At 34.5% G+C, this 26912-nt stretch overlaps 1 protein-coding gene across 2 annotated transcripts in view; it reads right to left on the bottom strand.

Moving 5' to 3' along the window:
• LOC310902391 (uncharacterized protein) overlaps nt 1–26912 on the bottom strand; it is a 495211-nt gene that overhangs the window by 211038 nt on the left and 257261 nt on the right. The window contains exon 6 of one of the 2 annotated variants that reach the window (XM_083843892.1): nt 13709–13855. In XM_083843892.1, coding sequence (XP_083700018.1) covers nt 13795–13855 — 61 coding nt within the window. In that variant the 3' untranslated portion in view covers nt 13709–13794. Of the gene's footprint in view, nt 1–13708; nt 13856–17467; nt 17693–26912 lie in introns of those variants that run through there. The other variant, XM_083843889.1, reaches the window with a different exon arrangement.

Raw genomic sequence — 26912 nt, 5'->3', positions numbered from 1 at the left:
AGAGGAATAAATCTGCTTTGCAGCCTGCAAAATTGATGCCAATGTTACGTAAAGGTAAATATTTCTGGTGTGAACATCTGATAAAGAAATACAAATACATGATACATCACTTCCACTGTACCATCTGGCAGATAGCATGTAATGATGGCAATAATGTTCTTCTCAAACCCTCAGATAAAAAAAAATGGTATCTGGCAAAGACGATGAATTAAATGCAGCTTCATTTGGTAATCAGTAAGTCAGTGATAGCACGAATTCATTCACGTTAGTTTCTACAACTAGAAAGTGTCAATGAAAAGCATCAGCTTTTTTAGAAATGAAATTTAGTTTACATCTTATTAATCACAGGTAGCCTCAGAACTGTAAGAGAGAATCAAGTGAAAATAAAATCTTTAAATTCACTGTATAGCTTCTTTCTATCCAAACAGAAAGCTTTAAAGAAGGCCTATCATTTCAAAATTCCCTAAAATTTACTACATTTCTACGTGAACAGACCTGAATCACGTATTTGAATAGCCTGAGAAGTATCGCATCTGAACACATTTTAGACTTCAAGAAGTCATGTTCTTTCTTCATTTTTTAAGTATGGTCCTTGCAGATGAATGCTAAAGTTGTGTTGTGAACATGAACATTTGAAGCCAAGGATTTAACCTGAACACATTTTTACAGATCAGTTTCCTATGCACTCTATATGTCCTTATGTACATATAAAACTTACAAGTAAGCTGTATCTAACAACAAGTAGAAAAAAAATAATCTTTTCTTTGTTGAAAATACACACAAAGTATGTAAAACGCGCAGGTATGTGAAAGGCACTGTAATACTTGCATTGACTGTGAGTACATACTTTCATGTTTTCCCTAATGTCTTAGCTAACTAAGTCTGTTCAGTGCACACATAGGTCAGCTCCTCACCAAAGTAAAGATTGTTAAAGGTTATCCTGTTCAGCTTTTTTGAAGACAAATACATGTGCCTTGTAAGAATTGCTAGGATATCCCTCTTTACTTCCACATTCAATGTTAAACTATAGTGTCAGTTATTGAAAGCACCTACTTTATTTATTATTGATCAGGGTTCACATTTCAACACCATAAAATGAACATCTTGTCATATCAGATACTTTACAAAGTAATATATGTTGAAGCATCCCACAAGAATTAAGATGGTTTTGTTGTTTTTTTTTTTTTAATCCCGTCTTGTGTTTTGGTTTTTGATACTAAATTGTTCAGACATTGCTTCAGGTGGTGGAAAATAGCAGCATATGAGCAACATTTAGCTTTCATGCACTTCAGTTCACCTATTATCATGGAAAAATCCATATTGCTTAAGTAGTTATAAATGAAAAAGTTTCTAAAACACTTAAGAGCTCCTGCTAGGAAAGCATCATGCAGCTCTAATTAACCAAACCACCCACACTTCTGTTGAACTTTAACCTTTATTTAATTTCAAAAGACACTACTCTATGAAATCTAAACAAATATTTCAGATAATTTATCAAAATGGTTAGTTAATAACCATTCTTCTGCAAACTTCTTTCCAAAAGCAGTGATTTATTACCTTTTCTTTAAAAAATAAAAAAATAAAAAAGAGGGAGTATTAAAAATGTAAAATGAACCACCACTATGAATTTTCAAATCAAAGTTAGGTGCAGCCTCATGTCACTCTGCTGAAATAACTGGAGCCAAAAGCTTATGGAGATCATAAAGGCTTAGTGAAAGTTTCTGTAGTACAATTTAACACATTTCCTAAGCAGTCTCCACATGCAACAGAACCACTGTTGGCTGTAATTTTTGTCTGAATATCTACCCACTGCAAATGGTGGTTTTGATTGATTTTTTTTCCCCATTAGACCCTAGGCATAAAAATCCCCAACTAAAAGTTCAGAAGAATCTCTGAAGTATTCTAAAATTTAATTTCATAGCAAAAAAAAACATTTGAAAGTGTTACTTTTACATATATTATTTTAGTGTGGAAGTCAGGCTGTATATTTTTACCTTTTAGAGTATCAACTTACAGTATGCCGTAATGTGATATACCACAATGGTCTAAATAATCAATTTTATATTGCATTTCTACTGTATGAGAGCAGAGAACATTCACTGTGAACTAAGTCCATCTGCAGTAGATTCCTGAAAATTAACTCTGCAGTAAATTCATCTGCAGTAGATTCCTAAAAGGAGATCATCTGAGAAAGACACATATCACAGGGATTTCATTTGCTAAACACAGATTTCAAGGTGCCTCAGTCCAAGCTTACTGCAATTACATAGAAGAAAATTGTGTTCCATTAACCACATTCCATCTTCAGGTTCTCTGGTGTAGCCTAGAGGGTGTGTCCATGGGCAGATCTTTGAATTTGTGAACAGCATGTGTAGCACTCTGTTGTACCTGTAACTTCAGTATGTAGGCTCATTACCAATCTCCTGAGCTATCCAGTCTTCCTCAGTTGTGAAAATGTAATAAATTGCTTTTTTCCCCTAGTGTATTTAGTGCTTATGAAAAGTGACAGATTGACAGCCTGGGAGACTGAAGTATTCTGTTTAAATCACAGAGAAAAGAAAGAAGAGGCAATGACAGACTAAGGAACCCAAACTAAATTAACCCTTTGTTGAAGTAACCAGCTGAAGGGAGAATAGCATTCTCAATGGGCCAATCAAAAGCCTACTGTCAACAAGGAGATCTTAAGCTAGTGGCAAATATCAAATAAATTAAAAAATCCACATTCGAACATACATCTTTCTTTTCATGTGCTCAGTAAAAACTCTGTCCATTTTACTATAAAAGTCATGCAGAAAATCCCTTAATGAATTAATTGTTTAATTCATCAGCTCCTTCAGAAGATGAACATTATCAGCTGCACTGCAATTTCAACGGCCAGGGTATAAAACAGAAAAAAATACCAGCAGTAGATGTATTTTAAGAAAAACTCAACATTTGACCTTTGTGCAGCACAAGAAAAAAAAAAGTTTGATTTGGTATAAACAGTATTGACAAGTCCATTTCTTTTGCTAATAATTTTCCCAAAAGCTCATGAAAAAGATCTTGTCCCAGCTCTCAGCACAAAGATATGATAATGAGTCTTGCAATGCCAAAGAGTCTACATCTGTTTATCTTTTGAAGCAAATCAGAAAATCTAAACTAAAAAACAGAAAGTTCCCCCAAAATTTTCTGATTAGAATTTCTGGGGAAGGGGGAGAGGGATTTATTTATTTTTAAAATTGCTACAACATTTCAAGACCTTGTCCACTTTACTTGTAAACGAGCTACAGAACATGCAATAAATCATTCTGGACACTAACTAAACAAGCAGATGAGTGAAACATTAGCACGCTAGCAAAGGAAGTGGGTTCTTTCAAGCATTAGAAGCAAGTCCTCTGTGGTCTAGCATTAGTGCTCTACTTTAGATGCCATAGCTAAGTACTAATAATTGCGCATCTATGTAGAGGAGGATGAGCCTGCAAATTGGATAAAACCACCACAGCTTGACCTAGTAATGGATTGTGTCCTGGAAACAGCCTGCAGGCATCAAGAGTGGAAGGTTCTGTGCCAGTGAGGACACAGATACAGAACCTACCTGTGGTATTTTCACACCCTGAGAATTGGAGCAAGCTACCGTGCCCCAGCAAATGAAGTATCTTACTTTTTGAAGAGTCATTGCTATAAGGAGTCTCAATAAATAACCTATCTGCTCTTGTAGTAATAGACCTTTTTTTGTCCTCTTTTGGGAAATGAAGCTCTTGACGGATGTATTTATTCTCTGAGAAAAATTGCTACTTACTCCCGACTGGGCTTAGAAGGGAAAATAACACCTATTTCCTGTGATCTGGAAGTGTGTCATCATATTTATCACAAAAAAATGCTACATTAATGCAAGGATCTGAACAAGTCTCTTGTACTGAGACCTAGAGTTGTAGCCAAATTTATTTACGTTACCAAATAAATGCTCCGGGCCAGGCCTTTACCTGACTTTAATCAGTGTTGTTCTACATAACTGCCTCAGAATAAACATAACTGGATGGTTATAGAAGGATGTAGATGCCACTGAAAATAAATTCTTACTTAGAAGACACTCCAAGAGCAAAAGTATACCACAGTGACAGGGATAGCAAATCAAACAACAGACTGGTAGTTAACCACAGACCTTATGAATAGTAAAATATATCCCTGACAAGTCTGGAAAACAAAAACATGCCTTGCCAGCTTAAAGAATTGCTGGGGTGGGGTGGGGGGGAAGGGTCACTCTTTAGAGTTCAGAAATTCTTTTCTATGAACAAGAAAGAAAATAGAAAATGCAGCTGGACAGCCTGGCAGCTAGCATGTCTATTATTACTGTTATTTTATTTGAAATAACAAACTTTTCTTTTTTCTTTTTTTCTTTCGTTCTTTTTTTTTTTTAAAAAAAAAGAAGTGATAGTGAATTTAAGAAAGATGGGACTTGCACTTTTGTCAGTAGTGCATATTAAAAAGAGAAAGATATGGCAAGACCCAGATCACTAATGGACAGCAATTACATAATTTGGAGGAGAAGGATTAAGATACAAACGCTGCATATCTCAGATGTGCAGTGAAGGATGAAAATATAAAAGCAACACTCACATTGTTAAGTTTGGACAGATAAACACTTTTTTTTTTCCAGACTTGTAAATAGCATCTGTCACACTACTAAGGAATCTGACAATATTATTTAACAACACTTTCACAGATAAAATTCCAGTCTGAGTCAGTCTACTAGAATGACTAGAACATTGGCTGCAGTCACACTGAAAGCACTTCTGCTCATTCATGAAGTCATATATATATATATATATATAATCTATATTTTTAATCATAAAATGATTATGCCAAGGGATTGCAGTGCAATTTACTGTCACTTACTAACCTCACAACTGAATCGAAAACCTTCACCATTATTCTTTTGCAAATGACAAAAATGACCTCAAGGTGAATAGCAACAAGATCTAAAGTTTCCAGTCATATAAAACTGGGCAGCAGAGTAAGGACTGCCATTCCAGCCACTGCAGTAACCACTATATATTCATATCTTTATAAAGAGGAGGCGGAACCCTGAAATCAATTTAATTTCCTATATGTGTTTTTGAGATTGGAAACATGTTCTTTGGAACAGTGATAGATTCAGAACATGCTTGGGTAATACGGATTTGGCAATTTGGATACCACATGGCTGGAGCTTGTACCCCTTGATTTTGAGGGAACTCATTTACCTCAGACATGTCATCGGCATGAATAAATAATATCTTTTCAATCCAAGCGAGCTTGCTGAATTTACTCCAGTTCCATGATTTTATTTTTTGTTTTTGTTATTTACTATGCTTTAATGCTATTTTCAAATAGCACTGTGTTACTTTTAAAAATATTTTTTCCCTATGTATATTTAACTTTTTTCAGGGACCCTGTTTTGTTCTTTAAACTTCCCTTCTTCCATACTATCAGAGATGGTTTCTACATCTAATGTCATTCAGAATTTCTCAAAAGCAGGTCACGTAGAACTTGTTGCTGACAGGAAGCTGGATGTTCGTGGGATTAGAATGCTGTAAAGTCAATTTTTGTTCCATCACAAGGAGCATGCAATAAAGGTAAGAAATAGAAAGTGATTTCACAAATTCTCTCTAGTAAGCTTTTCATTCATCAATCAGTTAGGGAATTATACTAAATCTTTTTGCTGAGTAATAACTTTTCTACAATAATGAGAAGTCTTTCATTACTCCAAATATCATAGATAATTCATTTGATTGGATTTGATCTTAAACTTTACTTTTGGTTGCTATATAATTTCCTTGATAAAGAATAAATTGTACATTTGACCTATTAAAAGGTTGATTTTACCAAATAAACAACCAGGTGATATACCTTCTCAGCACTTGTATAGTTTTTGCAATATAAAAAAAAAAAAAAAGGTATTCAAAAAATTCTTTTCATAATTCTGGGGAGGGTTTTGCCTTTTGAGGATAATGCATATAGAGAGAGTTATCTGCATGGAAGCCCTAGTTTAATCATTAGTTTCTTTAGGCTGTCATATTTTTATCTGCTGAGGACTTGCAAGCTGCAGCACTGAGTTATGCATAGTACACTTTCAAAAGGAGTATTAAAAAAAATAATAAAGCAAATAAACACTTTTTATCATGTTCCTAATTGCCTTTTCTAACAAGGCTACCTTAGAACAAATGTGATATTTAGCACAAGTCTATCAAAAGATGAACATAACATTTCATAACTCTTGATTGTGATGATTTCCATTCCATTTCAGAAAAATGAGATTTATTCGGGGACAGAGAAACTTGGTCACATTGAAGAATTTCCTGGAGATTGGTCAATCAGCAATTAAGCATCTCTGGTTTTGAAAAACATGTTGATTCATGTATCCCTTACTCATCTTTAAACGATGCCTGAATGAGCAAGGTGCTGATACTGAACAAGAATGGACCACTCCATGGTTCTGGGCCCAAAGCATTTCGCAGAATCCCTTGCTTGGATTAAACCCTTACTAGAGGATCAGCTTTATGCCAATTTCACACTGGAATGTCTCTACCTCTAAGCTGTGCAGTGCAACAGGAATGGATTTACAGAACATAACAATTGGTGCTGAGGAGCCTTTGTCTATGGTGTGTGCTTCATAGCGGAAGACAAAGGAGATCTAAGACACTTTCTAGCATGGTCCCCCTGACAGAGTGCCCATCAGCAGGCAGACTACAGCATCCTCAACTATAACCTTATTTTAGTTCCTCTGAAAGGAATCCAATTCACGCACTTCAAGAAGGCAACGTGATACAAACCAAACTATGCTAAATCAAGTCAATGCTCTAATGCTATACTTCCCACAATGCTTCACTCTTTAATGCTATACTGTCCCATAGGCAGAGCAGGAAATACATTTAAGACAAGAATCTTGTTGCCCTGTCTACCTTTGAATAAAACACTAAAAAAAAAAACCAACAACATAACAATATGGGGAAAAAAAAATATATGTGCAGGGTGCTTTTTCTGACTAAGATCAGATATCCTTTACTCTGATTTCATGAGGTCCTCTCAGTTTTGCTCTGCACTATTCCACTACTGTAAATGATCTGGTACCCAGCATTGGAACGACAACACACCTGTGATACAGCGTGCAAGGCAACAAGTCATGGTACTGCATCTGAGAAGCACTTTGTGTGTTTATCAGGGAGCTTACTGCGAAGATTTTTCTCCTCTTTTGTATATTAGGAATATGCAGACATCTCAAGTCTCAACTGGCTTTCAAATTTCAGTTGTCAACATATTTTGCTAAATTATATATTTGTACTGTTTGCATAAATGACAGTTTGAGAGAGTGGTTGTCGAAATTGTTTGAAGCAGCATATCTGTATCTTCATTTATTTTATTCTGATAGATTTTATTCTGTGCAAATCAGCTGAACATATGGCAGCATCTTTACATCAGCTAGGGAACTTCAGCTTGCTTTTCAATGGTGAACTGTTATAGTTTTTTAATAAAAAACACACTTCTTCCTTACATATGAAAGTTCACCTTATTGATACTTTAATTTGAAAACACCCTATTTTTGCTTTGTACTGATTATGTTGCAGGGGAAAAAAATACATCCATCAGTTTTTAATAAGATTACTATTTATTTTAAATTGATTCTGTAGGCTTTATGTGGCTGAGGTTTTAATCTCTTTGCATAATTTTCTACACAGAGGTTGTAATTCTCTGCTTTATTATACCATGTACTAAAACAAGCTTCCCAAAAATCCAGCTGAAACCTCAGTACAGTTATATGAATACAAAAGTGATACAGTATAATATCATCAAAGAAATGGGAAATCAAAACCTATTTCTGTTTCTGCTACAACCCACTACCTCCATCTCTGTTCCTTGTCTCTTTCCTGTTTCTACTATTTAGTCCATAAGCTTTATCTGTTATTATAAGCATCATTATCTGACTGTAGGTTTTACTATAACCACAACAGATAGTATCAATAAAGACTACTTTGTTCAAACTAGATGACTCTATATGAATAGCTACCATCTTAATTTGATTATTCTTCTGTACTGCCGAAACTAGGAAGAAAAAAATCACACAGTCACAAAAATGGTTATTATGATATTTCACAATGTTTCTGCATAAAAAGATCTGGTGCTTGAACCAGTTCAAACATTCTTAAGTTTATCTTACCAAGTAGTAGTAATCAGCTGGACATATTTGTTCTGTATGGTTTTGCTTTGTTTCATTATGATTTTAGACATCAACAAGTTTAAGGAAACATTAATTTAGAAAACTAACATCATCTGATATGTCTGGCTTGCATATAGTTACATTTGTTGCAGTAATTAAATGTATAGTTTTGAATTAATCTTGAAGGATTTTTAAAGCACTAGTGATAACAACTTATAGCAAGTTATTACTACTTTAGAGATCTATTTAGATAAGGGCCTTTCCCAAGCCCTTTAAACAATACTTGCTTTTGCGCCAAACTTCTACTTGGTTTCCATGTATAAAACTAACTTGCAAAATCATAGTCAATATTAATAACTTATTTAAGAAATACAGCAAGCTAACCTTGTAAACTAATGCTGATATTTAACACTGCCATTATCTTGGGCATGAGGGAAGAATTAGGTGTGTAGGGGATAAAACATAAGGAAAAAAAAATGAATTTACCAGATCTCAAGTCTAACTGTCAGCATTCCCATTGGTCCAGACTACACTGCACTGAGATGTTGCAAGGTTAAAGTGACTCACCTGGACAGCAAATGGACAGACATTGTGCATGGCACGGTTATGAGCCTGAGCTAGACTTCCTGTGCCAATTCAGTGACTCTGCAGATTGTTTAATTTGCATGCTAATTTGTGAGCACAGGAAAAAATACACTTAATATACTCTTGAACTCTTCCTATGACTTACTTAGAATCTTTAGAGGATAAAATAAGTGGTAAATTCTCATTAGATTATTCTCACTACTGGATTTTTACTTTTTTTTTTTCTCGGTTTGGTAGAAGGATGACTTAAGCAAGCATAAACAATTTTATACACTAGTTGTTTTCAGAGCGATATTTCATACATTTGGCTCAGATATTTAATTAATCAGAATATGTCAAGTAATAAATCAAAGACCTATGGAAAATAAAAACAGTTTTTCCTAAGTGGCAGTAAGCAAAATTAGCTTTTCCCTCTTCCTATTCTCCCATAAATCTGTGCTTTCTTCCTCTAAATCTCACTGAAGGCTCTGGATTGCATTGTTTTTGAAAAGTATTTTGATTTATTTGCTGTACTGCTAAACAACATATAGAAATATTCAATGACAGAAGCTTTAAATCCATATATGCAAGAGTAAACATCACATATTTTAATTGTGAGAGCTGTTTAATTGAACAACCTTATCTTCTTCAACACCAGACAACTCTATGTACGGAACTTTAATTCATTTACATATTTTCATTGTACAAAGATAACATTTATTTCTTAGATATTACTGGGAGATGCACTATATAGCAAGCAATGGATCATTTAAATCCTCTGTACTGAGGATGCAGCATACTCTCCATTCCTATTCTTCAGCTTCACTGACGCTCTTCCCCTAATATTCTTTTCTGGTATCAGTCTTTCAAACAAGTAAACAGCATCACTAGGGTACTACCCTGAGATACAGCTACCTTTGTGGCACAGTGACACCACCAGGCCTTTGGCATCAGCAGACAGTAGAACAAAAGCACCACCAAGAGTTAAGTTATAGCCTTCCCCCTCGTACAACAAGACTTTAATGGAATTGTAATTTAAGATAATTGCCTCTCTGTTTAAAAGTGACAAGATTTTGACAATATATGCTAAGAGAAGAACTTGGTAAAATAACGAAAACAACAATTTTTTTTTTAAATATAATATTAATTAGTACAAGATTTCAGTGTAATATTCATGTATTTTCCTGGCTAAAGGCAGATTCTTCAATTTAAAAAAACTCAGACGAAATTTAAAGAGAAAATTCAGGTACTGTGTAATACCCCCTGCGTGTATAAGCTCTCCATGTCACTGATAACTAAATGAGATTGGGTAAGTAGGGTTCCCTTGGCATTCCCTAAACAGAATTACCTACCTTCGGGTACGCTTTAAGTGCAGTACGGGTATTTCATTGTTTGTGTTCTGTTTAAAATTTTTCTTTTTATTAAAAAAAAAAAAAAAAAGGCATGAGTTCTAGCAGTTATTTCAGCAAGACCATAGCTTATTATAAGAGTTTTCTCTTTCACGGTTGGCACAACACAGCATGGAAAATATTCTTTTTAAATAGGAGAGGGATATAAAGGTAACCCCTCATTTTCCAATAGCTCAAAATACTCATTTTGGTTATTAAATCTAAAATAATAATAATAATCATCATAATCATTTGGCATTTAAAACTATTCCTACCATAATTTCTCTTTCTTTGTTTTCTTTCTTCCTATTCTAGAAAGACAACATATATCTTCTCACTTACTGGTCACAGTGCTTGCCAGAACACTATGCAGCATTAAGCAACATGCCTTAATGAAGGATTCTTCCTGGTCGGGGACATTGCTGAAACATATTTCCACTCCCAGCTGATCAACCACAGGAAGAAGGTGGAGGGTGCATTTGCAAGACCCTACCTGACATGAAGCAGGGATGGAACAAAGACACGGTTCAGATGTTGGCAGCTATGAGAGGCAGATTATCTCCTCTCAGCAGTCCTTTCTGTGAGCACCCTGGGGAACGTTTGGGAACGTTCAGCTTCACAGAAGACCACATTAACACAATTAGAGTAGGGTGCTCAGAAACAGGCTGTTGGAATACTTCAGAGATAGTTCCCCAAATTTTCTAGATTTTTCCGTTTGCTTTGGATATGTGGTATTTTGAAAATTTGCAGCAACCCGCCTTCTGCCAAAAGTGTCCATACACGTTGATCACAAAGTAATGATATAGGTACTCCACATAATAGGAAGTCATGACATGCCATCTATACACATACAGACACACTGTATGCATTTTTTTTTTCTCTCATCCACGTAGAATGTTGAATCTCCCAATAAACTCACATTCAATGTCTTCTATAACAGTTTTAAGCATTTATTTTCTTTGGGTCATAAATTGCATCTTGGAGGTCCAGAGACCATGATCATCTTATACAGTTGTGAAAGTAAATTCAAAGTCCTAGCATGCTTATGCTACTGTTTGACTAGCCTTGCAGACTGCACCTATTCTGTGCAAAGCTGAAAACCCCAGTCTCCTTTTTCTGCCATGAAAGTCACTTTTTCCTTCAGACATAAGCAACAGTTCAACTGAGTGGTAACAGCAGCAGCTTGCCTGTATCACAGTGTAGGGTGGTTACATAGAATACAGGTGGTTACTCTACAGACAAATAAAAGGAAAAGGCACTACTCTGGTGAAGTGGCACCTCTCCCGCATTAGGACTGTATCTGAGCTACTGAAATGACAAAAATAGACAAAAGCATCAGAAAAGAACCCAAGAAAGCTCCAATAGCCATTCCCTGTCACCTTCAGTCCAATCATTAAATGTACCAAAACAAAAGTAGTCTGTTTGGAATTATCCCCTGACTGCCATTAGGGCTCCTCTGATCTCAAGTTCTAGATGCAGAATTAAAATTTACGTAAGTAGAGAGAGGGAATATTATTGTTTTACCCCTTTCACAAAGTTCTGTATCAATCCATACCAAAGCTAGATTGTACACAGAATCATATCCATATCCCCAGTAGATCAAGTTAGTTCTCCTAGTAATGCAATCACACCTCTCTTTCTGTTTAAAGATTTTTTCATCATTTAAATAGCCTAACCTTTCTTGTATACTGTTAAGAGTTGTATACTCATGCAACAAGGCACATTTTATAAAGCAGGTTATAATTAAAAAAGCGTAACACCAATTCAAAAAATCAAGTGTATTCCTATAAGTAATAATCTCATTTTGTTCCTATATGGCATAAATAAACCAATTCAACAAAACCCTAAACTATTTTGCAATGCTCTTTCTGCATTTCAAGAACTATTTTTATCTATTTGACAAATCCATACAGAATTGTTTTATGACATAGATATTCATAGCCATAAATTGAACAGAGAAGTGATAATTACAAATTGGTTTCTCCTGCTATAGAACAGAAGCAGTACAGCACTAATTGACTGCTTACCATTGGCCTGAAATTGCTAATTGACTTGTAAGACACTAATTTGTTAACCTAATTTGTTCAGTAGGAAACTCTTGGCTAGGAAATCATCCTGAATAAATATTAGTATCCATTCTAAAAAGGTCAGGTACTTTATTTTTTTTATCAGTATTTGCTAACTGCTTATCTATGTCAGTGAATGTCAAAGACATTCTTAATGTATATAAAAGTATTCTTAATGTTCTTCCTGGCAATAATATTTACTATGGTACCACAATCCTCAGAAGTGAAAAAGAAACAGAATATCAGATACTTTTATAAGCCAGATTAGCTATGACTTCACTTTATTTGCCAGAGTACAATGAAAATCACTGTATATCTTTTATTCAAAATGTTACAGGAACGGATTTCATACTAAAGGCATTCTTTCTTCTAAGTTATAAACAAACTTTCTTCTGCTTTAACTCCATTAGCTTCAGTTAAGAGGAAGCAGTGGACTCTATTTCTAACCAAAATGTAGAATGAAGAGTTTTCAAAAACTCAAATTAGCAAATACTATTATTATGAAATTATATTATTATTATGAAATACTATTAAGAAAATTATGAAATTCTGTTTTTATGGCTTCTAGACAGAACATATTTACTAAACATAGATCTAAAAGAAAAAGATGCTAAAACACCTCCCTTCATGTGAGCTTTGAATAAAATTCAATATTTCAGTAAAAATGTGCACACTTCCTTGTCAGCATCTTGCAGCACAGGAAATACATTGTACAAAGCATCAGCGTCATAGGAGTAAAACTACATTCCCACATCTTCTCCCTCAGCAGGAGATACCACCACAAAAATTACCAAAATGCTTCTCAATTCATCAAAATTACAAGATTATCTAGTAGAAATGTAAATATTTTCAATTATTACTGTGCCTTGGAAAATAAACTGGTCTTATCATTTAGAGCTGCATCAAAGGATTACATCAAACAGTTGAGAAAAGGTTTTACAATAAAAGGGGAAATACTATTAAGGAATTAGAAACAATATGAAGTACATCTCTAGGATTCTGGAGAAAAGTAATAGATATAGCAACCAATTGCTAATCTTTTAGTTGTCTTTTAATTGTTTTCCAATAATATCATATATACCAGTGGCCTACAGCAGTAGTGAAAGACTTTTTTCTCCCAACCAAACTAAGCTTCCTCATGAAATTTAGAATTGTTACTAGTGTTATATAGGAAACTCCTTCTCTTTAGTGCATATTCCTCAATATTCCACAAGAACAATACTTATGGGTTTCAACTATGACACAGGAAATTCAGTCGTTTTTGTTTTTTCCTCATCCAGCCATTTACAAAAAATGGTATAGAAATAGATGGTTTATTATTATTATTATTGTTTTCCCCATGTATGCTTTGCTTCAGAGGTTAATACCCGCTTTGTTTGGCCTAAGTGTTAGGAAGAGATCTACCTACCTATTCTCCATAGAGCCACAATTCTGGAATTGAAATATCTGCCAAAATTGTTGAAAATATAACCTTTCCTATCAGGATAACCAAAGAAACATAAAGCATTTAAACTTACCATTGGCCTTCCATGCTCCCTCAAAGACACACAGACGTGACCTTTGGTGCTCCCATCCCCTCAGCTACGAGATATTCTAAAACCTTTTACTTCAACTTAGCTGCTGGAGGGTTTGTAGTTGGCTGAGACTCTCCTTCATCAATGACCCTAGAGGAAAGAAAAACAAAAAAATATGGATATACCTTCACAGGATTTAGGGTACTTCATATAATACACTGTTTACAGGTATTGCCTATTGAAATTCTCAAAGATTTAGTCACTGTAGTAATGAAAATTAGGTGGCCTGATGTCAGTGAAGAACTAAGCTTTGAAGAGCTGGGCATGATTTATTTAATATAGCCACCCCACATTTCAAACCCACTGTGCTCTACAAAGTTGCTATGAATACATTACTGAATTAAATTACAGAGCTGTCTCTTCCCTTACCAGGCTGCAAATCTCCCAGCCTCCAAAGTTTGTCCTCTAGGAGAGCAGTTAAACATAAAATTCATTTTAAGCACAGTTATGGACCCCAACAGTGGGGATTCCAAACCTAGGAAGCATCTACTGACAATCTACAACCACAGGTCATTTTTCCAAACCCACTGTGAGAAAGGAGGGCAAAAGAGACAGAAATAGGCACACAGACTGTCAAGAGTGCAGCACCACAACATCACTTCACGGTGGGAAACTCTAGGCATTGAGTTGAATGTAACCAATCAGTCAGTCAGCACATTTTACTCCAAGCAGACATGTTAAGAAAGGGCTCTAGTCTCAAAAGCTACGTTGTACTTTAGAAATACAACGAATACTGAAAATATTTGGACTTCCTGGTAACAAGAAATAAAACTTTCAAAACTAAAGCTCCATCTACCTATATACTGTTTCTGTTGTTCCTATTTCCCTGCCTCTTACTGACTTTCAAAAGCATCTCCCTCTCAGTCTCCAGAGAAACCCCTTCCCCTCACCTCCACAAAATGGCCGCTTCCCCTCACCTCTCCTCAGCACACCTGTGCCTCCTCACCCCACCTGCCCTGAGCCTCACGTCCAGCAGGTGGGCTGGGAGCGAGCAGTGTGCAGGGGCTGAGGCCAAGGCTGTTACAGGACCTCAGATAGCTCCTCTCCAGGGCTCCCTATGTGTGATGGCCAAGCCCTGCTGCCCAGCAGGTCTCCAGGTGATGGCTGCCAGTGCCTGCCTTCAAATGGCTGTGCCCAGCCGAGATGCTAACAGCCAAACACTGCTGTGTGTGAGCCCTAGTGGCCTTGGCTTGTGCCTTTCAAACTGCATCACACATATTATTTATGGATGTTTGTGCATATTATTTTCTTTCTTGTGGTTTAGCACTCTATCTGAACATCAAATGTGTTAGTGACTTTTTTTTATTGCTGTGGGGACATTGCCACAGAGGTGGCTGCCAGTTGAGAAGAAGCACAGATCATGACAAGGCTATGTTAAAGCTCTGGGGAAAGTGTGGGCAAACTGTAGAGGTAGGAGGTGAGTGCAACAAAGCCACTCCTTCCTGGTTCAGCTTTCAGAGTCATTTGGCTGCCCCAGGTGCAGGCCAGAACACAAAACAGTGTTCAGACAGCACAGAAAATGACCATGCTGGCTGCAGCCCACAGGGGTGCGCAGGCCCATAGGGAGAGCCAAGCTCAGCGGCTGTGGTGGAAAAGGCTGGCTTTGTTTTCGCTGAAGCAGAGCAGGACACAGTGCATCTCCTCTGAATGACTGCAGCTGCTGTCAGGTACCAGACATCAAACTGAATGAACATGAGTACAGCCCTGGATGTGAATACCACAAAAGCTGCTACCAAGGAAAGTTCAGTCTGACTAGGCAGGCCAGGGTCTTCCTCCTCTCATAAAATTTGGAATGGGGATCAACCACAGATTTCTTGCTGTGGCAATGTACTGTGTTGTCCAGCTGTTGGTTTTTTTTGTCACACCTTCTGATTGAATTTTGTAATAAGAACCCTACAGCAAGAATGCTGTACTTTTTTTCATAGGCAGAAGTAATGATAGCTCTTAGAAAGAAACCTGAGACAAAAGAGCTATGCATTTCCATATTACGTTTTCAAGTATTAGTAAACAACAGAAAATTTAAGAGGTAGGAATAGTGAAGATTTTTTTTTCTTACTTATGCACTTTAGTAATTTTACAAGCTATTTTTCTATGCTTTAACATATGAGCTTTATTCAACTGTCTTATGCATGTCTAGTAATTAATCAAATTAAAAGGGGAAATTTGATCTAAAATATTTTGTTTATTTGCAACCAAATAAAGTTTGGTAATAACGATTTGGCACTGCCTGTAAATCCTTGTGGAGCAAATAAATTCACATCTTGGCACCCAACTCTGTAAATGATGTGCCAGATTTCATGGGGAAAAAAAAAATAGATAAACTTATTTCCATACCTATCTAATATTTTTCTTTTGCTTTAGCTGAATAAGCTCATCAAAGGATGACAGTCGATTTTTTTATTTTTTTTTTTTCCAGCATACGTTGTTCCTAGAATGCTCAGCAGCATGGAAAAATGATAAATCTGAACCTGTGTGATAATTAATAATTCAATGCAAATTACATTGTGGTCTACAAATTCATTGTGGTCTATTTTGTATCTCAATAATCAACAAAATATTTATCTGGTAGTATTTTTAGGGGTATGCCATACACATAATTAATTTGGCATTGATAATTTGCATGAGTTGTAGCATACTGTTTATTATAACTTACTGTTTCTGGACAGCTTCATAAGGAATTTAGAGAAATGTCACAAACAGAGCTGTGGAAGGCCATCTAGTCTGTTTGTTTTCCTCACTGAGCACCCTAATATGCCTGTATTAAGCATAATATGCCTGCATATTACTACTAAGTAGCAAAATAAAGGGAACAGTTATGCTGCTTGTAATACTATGTATCTCCTCCTTGCTTCCTCTTTGAAGAAAATATTACAATACAGTTTTTCTCTTCCCTATTGTCCTGGTTTCAGTTAGGACAGAGTTAATTTTCCTCCTAGTATCTGGTAGGGTGTTATGTTTTGGATTAGGATGAGAAGAGTGCTGATAACATGCTGATGTTTTAATTGTTGCAGAGCAGTGCTTACACCAAGCCAAGGACTTTTTAGCTTCTCGCTCTGTCCTGCCAGCGAGCAGGCTGGGGGTGCAGCAGGAGCCGGGAGGGGACAGACCCAGGACAGCTGACCCAAACAGGCCAAAAGGGGTATTCCATACCATCTGACGTCATGCTAAACAATATATAGAGGTGGCTAGCCGGGGTGGGGGGCCAGCTGCTTGGGGACAGGCTGGGCATCGGTCAACGGGTGGTGAGCAATTGCATTGTGCATCACTTGTTTCGTACACATTATTATTAGTAATACCATTATCATTATTATTATTATTGTTATTGTTATTATTATTTTCCTGTCTTAATAAACTGTCTTTATCTCAGTCTGGTACTGTGCTTTGTCATGGTGAAAGTGAAAGGAAAATTAAAGAAAAGGTATTTTGTATTATAACACTTTAAGTGGGGTAATCAAGTTCCCAGCTATTGTGGGTGTGTTGAGAATTAGTTAAATTAAATTTTTTTTTTGGTGAAAAATAAAATCCCAATTCTTGGAAAAGACAAGTCTTGATCATGAAAATATCAGTTCTTTTTTCTTCTGCTACAACACCCACAGTACACCTGCCAGAACACCTTATTTATCACCCAGGACACTATGAGCTTTGTTATGAACTGAATTATAATCAACAACAGTTGATAGGAATATGTTTGAGGAGGTGGGTTTTTGTTTGTTTATTTATTTATTTATTTGAATAGTATTTTTCAAATTACTTACTAAAAATTACATTTTAAATGTTTTTTATTTTTGGAGAGATAGAGATTCTCCTAAAGGATTCCACAACGAAATCAACAGGAATAGTTTACCAAAAAGCCATGGAAAGATCACTGCTCAGGAGTATGATGGACTTTGGAATATGACATTAAAGGCCCATTCCGAAATCTTGATCCTACAATACAGAAAGTTAAAGAAAATAAATTCCCTGAATACAACTTTAATGGTAATGAAATCTGGAAAATTGGGGGGAAAAAAACATAATGGTATGCAAGAGGATTGTGGAAATTGAATAAGTATGTCTAATGATAATTTTATTTTTGAAATATTTGCTTGAATTTGATCTCCACCAACTATGTCTTTCTTTTTGATTAATTTCTAGACATTTAGAGCAAGAAGCTTTCTCCTATAGTCCTTAAAATTCCATCCCATAACTAAATTATGAATTTTTCAGCAGTGTTTCATTTCAGATATTACCTCATTTCAAGAGATTCTTTTAAAAAAATACCCCCAAACAGATCACATATTTACAGGTCTATATTTTAATTATCTAACCTTAGTTGACCGATTTTGAATATTCAGGCCTTAATTCTTACATTCATTATATTAAATGAATATTATGTGGCTAAAAATAATTACTTTAACATCATTAAATTGCTAACATGATAGTATCTAGAAAAATAAAAAGAAAAACAATCCAAAGAAACTTATTTATTTGAAGGGAACACTACATTTGACCTAAGCAAGACACACCGTGCTGTAGTTATGGGCGTTTTATTTATTTTTTTTATCACTGGAGATAGCAGTTGCCAACCTACAGGCATGTTCATTAATCTCCCTAGCTATGCAGAAATGGAATGTCATGCACTTCAATGTATTCTTTTTTACCATTCCTGCATAGCTTTTCCATAAAGTTTTTTGTTAAAGATAAAAATAAGAAAAGCTTAAATGGGATTTTAAGAATGTAAAAGCTGTAGGCTCGTGAGTATTCTTCTAAACACTTTCAAGATAACCATAGTCTGTCCTCCTATCCAACTTATATGGGAAGAACTTAAAATATGGTCACTGTAAAAAGTTTACGTTACATACTTATACATCTGTACAGAGGTAGATGGATTTTGAATATCTATTCTATAATAACAATTCAAAAAAAATCAAGATATGAATAAAACAATAAACCTGCTTTACAAGACTGGCTTAAATATAAAATATGCCATTATTTAAAGAAAGATACAACATATTGAACGTTTAATCAATTTCCTTATTAGTTCTAATCTGCCTTCACAAAAACATTGTTGCAATAATTTGGATTTTTTGTTCACAAAAAGACAAAATCAGTAAAAGTAATATTGGAGATCTCTTTCAGGCAGAAACATCCCTAAATTTAAAGAACACGTATTTAAAACAGGCATATGTCAGCATTGATAGAAACACAAAGCAGATTCAGGCATTCTCATTTCAAACATTCTTTTTAAGTGTAATAATTTCTCTTAACTTAATACATCCAATCTCACCCAATAATTTTCTAATATTAAAGATGTTTAACAGAAGCAGTTTTGCAGTTTTAGCATGAAAACCCGTTTTTTGGTTTTTTTTTGGGGGGGGGGGGGGGGAGGTAATAGCACAGAAAATAGTTAGACTCTATGTATAATTACATTCTTCCAGTATTCTCTGTTGTGCATTGTGTTCATGTCCATGATAATAATATTAGAAATATCTTCTATGAAAAAAAAAAATCACCTCCAGGTTTACTGGGTTCTTTGCCATGTGTTTTATATTTTTATTTATTTATTTATTTTCCAGTTTACCGTGGTAGGATCCTGATATTCTGCCATGAATCTCAGTTTTCTTATAATGGGAAAAAATATTTCATGTTCTCATTTTGTTCTTCAAAGTGAAACTCATCTATCTAATGATTATTGCAGTTAATAGTATACCATTTTACATCAACACGCACTTGCATACTAGCTGAATTTTCCAGCTCCCTTTCCAATACTTTTGAAATACTTCTGAAGCATCAAAGAGCTAAACTGTAAGCATTCTTTAGCATAAGACTTGGACTATTTTATCAACAGGCTTCACTGAACTTTACCATGAAAGATCAGCATTACTTGCCTCATAAAGAAACAGTAATGCAGAAAAGCCAAATGACTTTATCAACCTCATACAGTAAATATTGACAAAGTCAAGGACATAATGTTACAACTCCTGACTATTAGTCATATTGTCTCTACAGTGAAACACATTGGAGGTTGCTTATAGCTGTGCCATTTTTGCTACAATTTGTGAGCCTGGCCCAGCTTTCAACAAGTTCTGTGGCTCTGATGGATTTTCGTAAGTAAAAACTATGTCTGTCACTTCCATTTTCTACTAATCTGCCATTCAGTCTGCAAAATGTTCCATTTGGATCACTTGAGTCTAATTTTCTATTTTTCTAAATGGTGAAACATCTGTAGTCCACACAAAATTTAATTAACGTGGTCCTTCAGGCCAGAAAATGCCACATCAGCGCAAAAAGAAGCAATCTAGGTAGGGTGACATAAATATAAACATATCTTAAAAAACTCCAGGAACTATCCTTCTGAGAACAAGTTATGGAAAACATTCATACGAATATATCTATCGTCACTAACTAAAATTCTGATTGATTCCTAGTTTTGCATGCAGCTTCTCTAATGCTTTTTTTACAGTGGCTAGCATAGGTCAAAAATAACAAAAGGTCAGACCTATGTCTGAGCTTAAATCTAGCTATAACTCTTACTAAGTAATATTTATATATAATATAAGTACATATTAATGAATTTGGAAGGAGGATTTTTGTTTGTTTCTAACTCAGTGACAGAGAGAAGATTGGCTTATAGCCTTCGAATATTATTTTTTTCCAACAACCTTAGTTATGTTTATATTCATCTTTTTGTAAGTTTTGTCAAATTAACAGTTAAATAATTCTTCTAATCAGAAATCTGGTGGCTCAAAAATAAATTCTTCATATGTAAAATGTCCAATACGTATATAAAAACGTTTGTGATCAATGGTACTGTTACAAAATTGCAACACAAGTTTCATATTAACTATTTTCTGTCTTCAAAATTATAGCACCTGGAGTCTATTCTCATGGAATTTAAATTTCTGAGCTTTTAAGGATTACAGACATATCTGCTGCAATTTTAATATTTCCTTTGTTATTTCGTTTGGTGCCTCCAGAAAACTTCCTAAAGCAAACACTAATGTTAGTGTTTATTACTGAAATAATATCCTAACAATTTAAAATACAATCAGTGACGTAACTTAAATCAATTTTTATTTTAGAAAAATAGAATTCTTGTTCCAGAAGCTATGTAAAATTTTTAAAGTACCAACACGATCAATTCCAGTTTGATATCGATATCACCATACCTATAGGTATCACCAAAGCCTGTCTGTGGCTTTATTAATTATCCACTGATATAAAACACATACTAGATCAAGGAAAATATTTTGAATAGATACAGTCCTTTGATGCATAATTGAGACATAGTTTTGCTTCTCCAAGGGAAAATAAATGAATTAATGAATCACAAAATTACATAACGTGCTTCATTTTTTATTTTTTTTTCCAATGCCTTGGATAATATATGCCTTTTGTTTTAAATTCCTCAGAAATGCATACAGTAGATGCACCGAAAAATAGATTTTTTATTTGTTTCTTTGTTTGTTTTTGGTAGAAGTTTCTATTGTTTTATGTGGTGAAAAAAAATGGGGGGGGGTTGTAAAGTGAAGAGAGAAATCTCCACATAAAATGTGGCTCAGTCAATAGAGGAAAATGTCACAACAAGAATATCAGCAATGACGATATGCTAATGAATAATATCTGGTGATATCTGGTAATGAATAATACCCTATGATTTTTAAATTCTGTGTAACTGTAAAAAATACACAATTTATTACAAGAGAATATAAGAGACATGATCAGTTTTCAGTTTGACTGCCTACATGTTCCACAGCAAATTTGCCTGCAGACATTAATCTTATTGCACATCAAAAGAAGAGGAAGGCAAAAATTAGAAGAAAAGCTTCTATGTATAATAGTAACAACAATATTCCATTGAGAGATTCCGACCTTCACTTAGAAGAGATGTTATTCAGATAGTGGCATATGCATGTTTTTATATGAAACGCACATGAAATGTGCATGCACGTATTCTTTCCTCAAGTCTTCATCTTTGTTCACGTGATCACAATAAAATATGGTCAGAGATACGTTTACCACATTTCAGTTACAGAGTTCCAAGGGAGAAAACTTATCCCAAAATATCTAGGGACTTGAAAAATATTGCTCAGTGAAAGCAATGGTTATAAAAATAATGAAATTGTGTCATTCCCTTCAAGGACCTCATTTAAATCATGTCAGTTTAGAAAAAAACACTTTTTCTCTATTAATTCTATGAAGTATAATGTAACCATATTATATTTATATAGAAATACCTTTTTTTAGTTAATACGCAGCAATCAGCATTAAGACTGGTCAAACCAAAATTCTGTTACAATTAAGAAAGCAGTGTATTATTAATTTTCTATCTTGTTTTTTGATAGCAAGATATGAAGTGACATCTGTTACCAATGTGATAATTATATATCTTGGTCTAGTTTATGTTAGTACCATAAAGTCTATTTTTCATTTGCTTGTTTTTGTGTTCCCCACCCCCACACCCTTTATTATTATTATTATTATTATTATTATTTAACTAAGCAGTATAACTTAGATGCACCACTCTGTGAATTCAAACACCAGTAGCCCCATCATAAAGCAGAAATATCTGGGAGTTTTCTGGAAGTGGTTTCCATGGATTTTTAACAATGGAGTAAACTGAAAGTCTCTTAGTAAATTTTTCAGGTCCTGGAGAGCTGTTATATTGGCATCCCATGGATCATACTGTTCATTTTAATGATGTAGAATGCTGGCATTGACTTTCACATAAATGGCCTCCATAAATTTGAATTGTGGGATCGAGGCCTACTATTATAGATTGGTAAATTAATTCTCCTCTAATGCTACAAATGCTGTCTTATTTATCATGACTAAATAAATCCAATATTTTAGTCGTTAAGAATTCAACACTCGAAACAGCTGGACTTTTTAGATTTAAACCAGGCAGTAAATTCACTACCAGAGGTCTATAAAACAAGGTCTTAACATTCTGAAGGACTTTAGAACCCATCAAGTGTTTCTTTATTAGGGAAATAATATTTACAGAAACTTAAGGAGTCCAAATTAGCTGTAGCCCAATGATAAAGGATTTTTTTAGTTTATTTATTTATTTGTTCATTTAATTACTCAAGGCTTAATTTCGGCTGTTTCAAAGTAAGAAACAAGTTCTGTGGCTTTTTCAAGGAATTGAATGATAATACACTTCTAATGCTCAAAATAGATTGCCATGCCAATCATATGATGTATTCATGTCATTGCATTTGTCTGCTATCAAGGAATGGGCAAATACTACCAGTCTACAGATTTTGACCTGTACTCTCAGGTCTTTTACTCTGTGCATGGTGATATATGAAGATCAAATAAATACATATGTAAAACCATATTTAATTATGAGGAAGAGAGTTGAAGCTGCCAAGTTTAAAATAAAATAAGCCTATTTCTTTTATAAAATATACAAAATAAACAGAAGACAATTTCTTGGTTAATGGAAGCATACTGAAGTATGCTTAAAAAATATGAAATATATAATCTAGAAATTCTTGTGTGCATGTATGTTTTTCTGTCTATTTAAACTTGATGCACATTAAGAGAATATTTTAACTGTGCATTTCAGATCTTCAAAAGATGATCCAAGACAATGACATTGTCAAGTTTTAGGAATGTCAACCAAAGGTAAAAGTTTTTAAGAGGCAATTTCAGTATCAGACATTTAAGTTAGCGTTTTCCTTATCAACTGTGACTGCAATGTTTTTTACCTGACACTTATAAAAATTCTATGAATTGTCATTTATGCTTTTTTCTTATATTTGTTATGCTTTCATATTTTTTTTTCTATTAACAGTTTAACCAAATACTCTTATCAGATTGGTGAGTATCAGGACTGCTCTGTCATACAGATATTTTTAGGCTGAGGTAATTTTTGCGGATGTTCTGTGATACCATATTTGATCTTTGTCTGCCCTCATCCTCACAATGTTAAGTATTTCCAGTAGTTAAGTTAGCTGAATGAGTAGCATCTGGCATCTCTCTTCCTGTTTAGTGCAATTATCCACTACTTTTTTTTTTTATTTTAATTTATATTTATTCATTCTAATGCTCATGAAAGGTGTAATTAAAACAATTTCAATGAGAACAATATCCTCAATATAACATTCAAGCCTCCAGTCCACTGGAGCCAGACATTTTCTGCCAATATTACTCAGAAAACAGCACTCTGAAATATTGTATATTAATAGTTTCAGTGAGACTACGAGGTACTGACCAATATAGTATGATTCAAAGTGCACGGAAGTAAAAGAGACCCTTTTTATAGACCACACATGCTAAAACCATCATTGAAATAGTCCCACTGGTGTTGATTAGAACTAAAGACAGAAAAGTGTAATCCACTGTAATATATGAATACGCACTGCAAAATCTAGGCATGCTGAATCACATATTTGGTTTTACAAATAAATATAAAGAAAGAAAGAAAAAAAAACAGGAACAATATTTACAGCAGACAACCTAAAATAATAATAATTTTTTTTTTTTAGTTAATCTTCACAATAGAAATAAAAGATGGGATATAACCCGTAAATATTAAATGTTAATAGTGAGAATGTTATTGGCACTTTGGATTTAATATCAAGACAACTTTCATTTCATATATTCAATATGTTTATAGTAATCTATTACCTTTCAACAGACAAAATTTGAAAAGTGTATATTTCTACCTAAGAGAAAATCCAATCCATTCCTTATGAACAATAACATGTGGATGGAAATAATTGCACCTATTCCACTTTTAGTGCAGCCAGCAACTATTTATTTATTTATGTACTTTTTAAACAAAGGAGATAAGCAATAAGGGGAAAATCAACAACAACAAAAAAAACATAACTTTCATTTTACTATAATTAAATGGAACGTAATTACAATAGTTTGGAGTTCTAATAAAAACCTAAACCCAAAGTCTTCCAGCCTGTTCTCAACCATAAACAAAACTGTGTATTACACGTGTCCATGCGCAGGTGAGTAAGCAATGGCATGTGGTAGTTGACATCCAGTAGTTTCAGTGTGAGTAAAATTTGAGTGGGCATGCATTTAAGCCTAATGATGGGCTTTAGGAGAGCACTGTCATTCAAAATTTCTAGGGCTTTGGCACAGGCCAAATGCCCTGGAAGCTCTTTTAATAGTGTACCCTCCCACCAACGACATACATTATTTACCTGCCTAATATTGCTCCTCATTTCTAGCCTCTCACTTCAGAATAGGGAATCCCATGTTCCACTACTTACTGAAATATATATATATATTTATATATATATATATATATATATTTAAAGGCACTTCATGCTATGATCAGTTAATGCAAAAAAAAAAAAGTGTAGGAAGTCCTTGTAACAAAGAATAGGAATGTCATCACCTTCTTAGCATTAAAGTGTTCATATCCCTCTATGGAACTGAATTTACCTGTTTCCTAACATGAAGGAATAACTGCCTTTCCCTGTCATACAGTTAATTTTGCTCCTGTACATGTGTAGAAACACACAAACCCAATCCCTATAAAAGGGATGTGAAGCTAATGTTTAACTAAGCACTTCCTGCATGAGCAGTTCTACAGATCACAGTTTAGCTAAATGTCCATCCATAATGAACACCTTTAATTTCTAACTTTCTTATTGAAGTAAGAAGTATTAAAAACATTAATCCACAACTGTGTCTTTAATTCTCAAACATTTCATACCTTGAAGAGTACCAAGTGGTGATAATGTGAAAGTAACTGTTAGTTACTTAGGCTGATAGCATCTGAACTAACTACAACTATGTGTAGCCTGCCTCAGAACAAATAAAGTATACACCAGCTATGAACAACACATTTGGCATGTATCTCATTTTACATAGCCTATTTTCAGCTAATTTCTATCAATTTTCTGGATATTATTCACTGGATAGAGAAGGACTCTAATAAACACGTTATTTTTTAGCTAACATCAGGTATTGCAGAAAGACCAAAACCATTACAGAAGTGTTCCTTAAAGGGAAAGTATAATAATTTTGCATAAACATAGTGAAAATTGTACACACACACATTTCAAGGAATCCATTTAACCAATATAATATAAGTGTGTCACCTACTGAGATGAAAGACAAGCTCAATCTTAACTCCTGATACCTCTTAGGTTTGTTTTATAAGTTAAATTATTCTAGTGACATGTAGGCTCAATAGATTCATTGGTTTTAGTGACTGTTCTTTCTGGATATAGCTGGCCTAACCATGCAAACCAGAAACCACACATCAGTCTTTCCATTACTTTTATGGCATTTAAACAGAAATGGAGGAAATGTTATGCGCCCTCCCTCCTCCATCAGACTATGTTCAAGTTTCTATGGAAACCTTGAACACCTGTGCAGAGAAAAGAAGAGGGTGAAACTGTTCTCCCTGTTTTTCACCATTTTCCCCTTTCTCTCTTTGATTCATGTAGAAATGTTTTATGTATAATTCACTTTCTGCTTTCACTCTTCATGTACCTCCAGGCCTGGGGAAATTTCCCTCATTGTATTGTCTCCTATTGGCTATCCACATGATTTTGAAGTGTAATGTCTAAAATTTAAATATTTTCAGGTGCTTGGTCTTCATGACTTTATAGGTTCTTATTTCAAGTCAGCTTAGTACAAAAAAAAAGCCTGCTAGAAACTCTACATACTCAGGACTGGCAATTATAACTTACATGATCCTTGGAGATCTTCAATTACTGCTTGAAAATGCTGAGATATAATCCCATAGAAGGTTAGAAACAGTACCAGACAAAGCCCAGAATGGATATAAATGACATGCACCAAACAGATATCTAAATAGCCTTTGAAGAGTTAGATTTCTTCCTCTTGAGACGAAAAAAAAAAAAAAAAAAGAGAGAGACTACTGACTATGTGAACTAAACATAAACAATGTTTTGTACTAAAAGGCAGTTTTAGCCGTAGACCTTAGATTACTGAGGAGACAGAAACTAGAAAGCAGCTCAAACGTAATTCTTATTTTGTCGTCCTTCGATTTTTATTTCAGTCCTCTCTACAGCCAGGTGCAGCTTAGCCCTGTCTACATGCATAAAACAGTGGAAATCAATGTGAATTTCAATTTCATTAGAACCATCTGCTGGATGATTTTGAAAACAACCACTTATGAACAAGTAAATAGTATAACTTGCCACAAGAGGTTTTGTAAGAA

Source organism: Anser anser (genome assembly GCF_964211835.1).
Source record: "Anser anser genome assembly, chromosome: 7".
Classification (NCBI taxonomy): domain Eukaryota; kingdom Metazoa; phylum Chordata; class Aves; order Anseriformes; family Anatidae; genus Anser; species Anser anser.
This window is presented reverse-complemented; position numbering and strand designations above follow the sequence as displayed.